Source organism: Notothenia coriiceps, unplaced genomic scaffold, assembly GCF_000735185.1.
Source record: "Notothenia coriiceps isolate Sejong01 unplaced genomic scaffold, NC01 NC01_scaffold00019463, whole genome shotgun sequence".
Classification (NCBI taxonomy): domain Eukaryota; kingdom Metazoa; phylum Chordata; class Actinopteri; order Perciformes; family Nototheniidae; genus Notothenia; species Notothenia coriiceps.
Window position 1 is genome coordinate 11,381 of NW_011352164.1, and position 4,913 is coordinate 16,293.

Here is a 4,913-nt window from a genome sequence, read left to right on the forward strand (position 1 = left end):
CTCAAACACACACACACACACACACACACACACACACACACACACACACAGTGTCTCGCTGTCTCGTAGACCCACGCAGCAACCAGGAAACTACACCAGTAATACAGCTCACAGTGTCCGCTCCTCGAGCCTCAAAGGGCGGAGCAGCGAGCCCCGCAACGTCCCGCCAACACGGCACCCAGACCCCACGCAGCATTCTCATCTGTTTGTCATTACTGGTGTCATTTTCTGGTTGCTAACAAACGCCATTGTAACACATAATCACTGATGTTCCACTGTAACGGTGGTTGACTAATCAGAACAGAGTGGGCGAGCTGGCCAATCAGAGCACACTGGGGTCATAGGGAGGAGGGGGGGCAGGAGCTCCAACAAGGCGTGTAGGACAGAGTGAATACACATACTATACAGAGATGCTGTATGAGAAACCAATATGATTTTGGAACATTGAACAATGTAAATCTATTCTAGTAGACCTCAACAATGGAATTATGATCAGTGGGTAAATGGCCATGACATAGGACCTTTAACACTGCTTTTTCCATTGATTGCACATAAACTGTCCGAAATCATATTTTTTTTTAACCACTTCAACATAACTTTATTTGAAAGTGCACCATCAACAAAAGCAAAAACAGACACAATCTGTTACTGTAGAAAACTACATAAAATTGGTTGTAGCATCCCTTATCATGAACCGAAACTAAAAGGGAAAGGAAAATACCTGAATCCTTATTCGAACAGTGTGGTTATGTTTTCTCACTCTCAGACAACATCTTCTGCGTCAGAGCAAACTCCCGCGCTTCCCGAGGAGTGCGGATGTACGAGTCAATTTCACTGTCTGAGATTTCTTCATCCCCAGTCACATCTTTGCACTCGGGCCGCTCCACTCTCCTCCTCTTCGGGTGCACCACACACGGGGGGGCAAACAGCACTCGCTTCCCCCAGTTTGGTGCTGGAGCCTGGCTCTCTCCTCCTCCGGTGTTCCCGTCAGGCTCTGTGTGTGGATCATCATTTCCATCTCTGGGTCTCTGGACACTTCCAGCATTCAGCTCACATTCTTCTGCAGTGGGGGCATTTGAATTCTGCTCTCCATGCTCGGATACTTGTGAGGAAGCAGCCTCCTCAGGTACAGAGTCCTGACCACTGGCCTCACTTTCTGTCTGCAGAGTTTCCTCATGTGTTCTCAGAGCCCTCCTCAGCAGAGCGAACCTGTAATTTAAAATATCCTCCACCTGCTGCATAACGTTGTCTGGCGTCACCGCCTCCCTGACCCAAGGAATCTCCCTCCCCAGCTTGCAGAGCACCTCCTTCATCTCAGCGATCCTCTTCATAGCAGGCTTCAGCTTATTCACTTTGGCCATCTGACAGAACTTGTCCAGAGTGAGTTTCAGGCGGTGCTTGTTGGGTTTCAAGGACTGCCACGACAGATAGATTGAGGCCATCATGATGGGGGTGGGATGGCGGCCAGTCACGATCCAGGTGTCTGCTGCCAGCTCCACCAGGGCCACGGCACGCTTCGTCAAGTCCCTCGAGTTCTCTGCCAGCTCTTCAGGAACGTGAAGTGAGCTGATTTTATACCTGGCAGAAAAAAGGTTTTCATTAACTATAGAACTGACCTTGAATGGTTTTTAGAAATGCATGTGTTGTTAAGAGCACTTTTTCTAAAAAACACTAACCAATATTAATACTAATTGAAAATGAAAGCCAAATAAATGTGTCTAAAGGAAAAAAGCTCAATTTATTTTAGGCCTGGGTGATACAGAGGGATTATGACAACATCTTCTGACTAAAATGTTCAATCCAAGTTACATCCTATATCTACCATTTGTAAAACCAGCTGTAGAGAAGACACTAGTCCGCGATATCTGCTCAACCAATCGCACAATATGTGAAATATATTAGATTTGCAGCACCATCCCACACTTAACCTTTGCTGCTGGTCTTTAAAGCAGACATTAGTTGTGAAAAAACTTTAACTTGCACTTTATTTTTAATAAGCGAGTCCATTAGTGTTGCGACGGAAGATGCTTTTAAAAAAAGACCTTCTATTTCCAGTTTGCTTGACATCATTTCAGTGCTGCTTTCAATCTATAAAATCAATTATTTTAATTACGACCATCTAAAAACTTTATCGGTGTACATGTGTGACTGTGCATGAATATTTATAGCCTACAATAGCCTATATTCTACACCTGACAGTTTTATAAAGCCTCAACGGTGTCATGATACATCCATAGCTGCAGTTCAATAAAAGCAATGTTGCTTAAAATCACCAATGACATGTGTTAATTCTATATTTGTAGATTGCATGGTAGCCTTCACCCAATTAGATGATATGCCCTTAAAAATCAACTACCTATCACATGGTAGGACAACTCCCAAGACAATAACACCTACCAACCCCCTCCCATCAGATCTACATATATCTCAAACAGGGCCTCTTTGTACACCAGGATTAGAGAAAATTAAATGTCAGAGTAAAAACAAATAAGTCCAATTTAACTATAATGTCTTGACTAGGTGCCCCTCAAACCCTTCTGATCACACTCTCCTTCACTTACTCCTGGCTGTGGGCCTCAATCACATCATTGATGATGAAGACCGGAGCCTTGATGTTGAGGATCTTGATCATCTCTTGGTAAACCGCTCCCACCACCACCGGGTCGGCGTCCAGCAGACAGCTGATGGTTCCCATGGTAATGGGCCAATTGAGCAGTCTGCAGCTCACAAGCACGCAGCATCCAGCAAGAACCTCTTTCTTCTGGAGGCTCACTCGGATGAAAGCTTCATGCTGATAGGCTTGGGTGTAATAGGTCTGCGAATGATTCTCGATCTCGCTGTTAACTCTGAGGATCCGACAAATGGCTTTAACACGCTGCAGACCTGTAGGTGTTACAAAGATATATGAGAGCAGCAGGAGCACCTGTACAGAGGAGCTATATCAATATCTCTAACAAGCAAATGCTCCCGTGGAGAGAAGGTCTCACCTTTGATCAGGTTCAAACACGGCTTTCTGGCCACCGCTGTGGTTCGGCTGTAGCTGATCTCTGTAATGGCAAATGCATATGAAGTTTGAAAAAGCGAAGATATAACAATGCCACATGCACAAATCACTAGTGCTGGACTGGTGTCAACTAACACTAGTGGGTAGTCAACCAAAACATTAAATTGTCAACTTATTTCATAGTTGATTCATTGTTAAAGTAAATGTTTATGCAAACATGTCAGATATTGCTTTTTCCAGCCTCTCAAATATATGTTCTACTGTTTTATATCAAATTAAACGAAATATCTTTTACTGACAAGATATGTATTGACATCACCTTTGACTTTAAAAGCTGGTATGGTCACTTTACTATTTTCTGACGATTTTATAGACCAACGTGTTCTGTCCTCCAAATCCAACAGGCAGCTAAACTTCTTCCCTGAATCACTGGACGAAGATAATCATTCCATTTATATAATGGTAAACTAGGAATTGGATACAACTAAGACAAAAGGATACAATAACATGTTTCATTCATTCATATAATTAAAGTTAAAAAGGGACAAACAACAACTGATTACAAACATTAGAAATGCTACAGTTAGCTAATTGACAATGCTATAATACACGGGAATTTAAAAAGCACAAACTAGCTATCAGACAACAGGACACCAAAATCTAGACTAGAGAATAATCTGCATTTATCTGGCTTCTGCAAAATTACATTTTTCTAGAGGGCCCTTTATCAATGGTGCATACATTTCTAAATACACAGGTCATCTTTTAAGAGCTTAAAAACGTTTCAGTACATGAATATCTGAATTACCAATATGCATATAAAAACAGAAAGAAAAACAGCAAAAAGTAAAGTAAACATTAAAATACCCTAAAAAAGGTGTCCTATGTGTCCAGTGTAGCAATACAATGTTGCGTTGATTTGGAGACATTGAAGCACATGATATAGAAATAAACGAGTCTTTTCAAATAGACAACGGCTGATTATTCTGAAAATATATTCAAATACAATTAAAGTTGGACTAACATCCAATAAAAGGAGGCGTGTCTTACTCATGTAGTGTAGTTAAACAATGCTGCATTGATTGGAGTCAGGATGACTCATCCTAAAACTAACTTCACAGCAGTTTTATGACTCTTTTTTTTGCAGGCATTTTGGAGTGAAATTGTGATCCATAAAAGTTTTGCACATGTGAAGTGACAACATTGGATGCTCTCAAGTCCTACTGTGAGCAACACCTCAGAGAAACACAATGGACAAATGGTGTATCATATCACTAGGCTTGAGTGTTTGTGTGAGCTCTCCGTTGATACCTGTGTCTCCGGTCCAGTCGTCGGTCAGCACCCCCTCGGACACCACGGAGCCGCAGTCCACGCACACCCGCTGGGCCTGGCAGTACAGGTCATCGTCCACGATGTTGGAGGAACCGCAGCCCGGGCAGCGTGTTACCGAGGCGGACATCTTTCTGATGAACTGCCCCCGTGTGTGGTAAAGACGGAGACCCCTTTATCAATCTGTACACTTGCTGCACAACAGTGGACTCGAGTTACGAATGGAGGAAACTGTAATCAGCTGTTCAACAAGCCGGGGCCGCTTAAAATATGTCCGGGTTGATACACACGCTCGGATGTTCGATTGTTCCGCTTGGTCCTGACACAAATAGGTAAAGTCAAGGGGGTTTGTTTATTTTTGACATGGTGGGTTTTGGACTGGCAGAGGTGGGAGAAGTACTCAGATATTGTACTTTAGTAAAAGTAGAAGTACCAGAGTGTAGGAATATTATCTTACAGGTAAAAGTACTGCGTTCAAGGTTCAAGGTTCAATACTTTTATTGTCATTTGTACATAGCGCTACAGTGTAGTTATGACAATAAACATCTTAGGTCACAGGCTCCTCCAACAGTGCAACACA

The 4,913-nt window shown here is 42.7% G+C and overlaps 1 protein-coding gene across 2 annotated transcripts in view; it reads right to left on the minus strand.

Moving 5' to 3' along the window:
- The window catches only part of brf2 (BRF2 general transcription factor IIIB subunit), a 7,073-nt gene extending 2,436 nt beyond the window's left edge, over positions 1-4,637 (minus strand). Inside the window, exons 1-4 of one of the 2 annotated variants that reach the window (XM_010778812.1) lie at positions 4,316-4,637; positions 2,988-3,047; positions 2,562-2,883; positions 722-1,578 (exon numbers count right to left, since the gene is read on the minus strand). In XM_010778812.1, the coding sequence (XP_010777114.1) occupies positions 747-1,578; positions 2,562-2,883; positions 2,988-3,047; positions 4,316-4,463 (1,362 nt within the window). In that variant the 5' untranslated portion in view covers positions 4,464-4,637 and the 3' untranslated portion in view covers positions 722-746. Of the gene's footprint in view, positions 1-575; positions 1,579-2,561; positions 2,884-2,987; positions 3,048-4,315 lie in introns of those variants that run through there. The other variant, XM_010778811.1, reaches the window with a different exon arrangement.
- Positions 4,638-4,913: the final 276 nt, after the last annotated feature.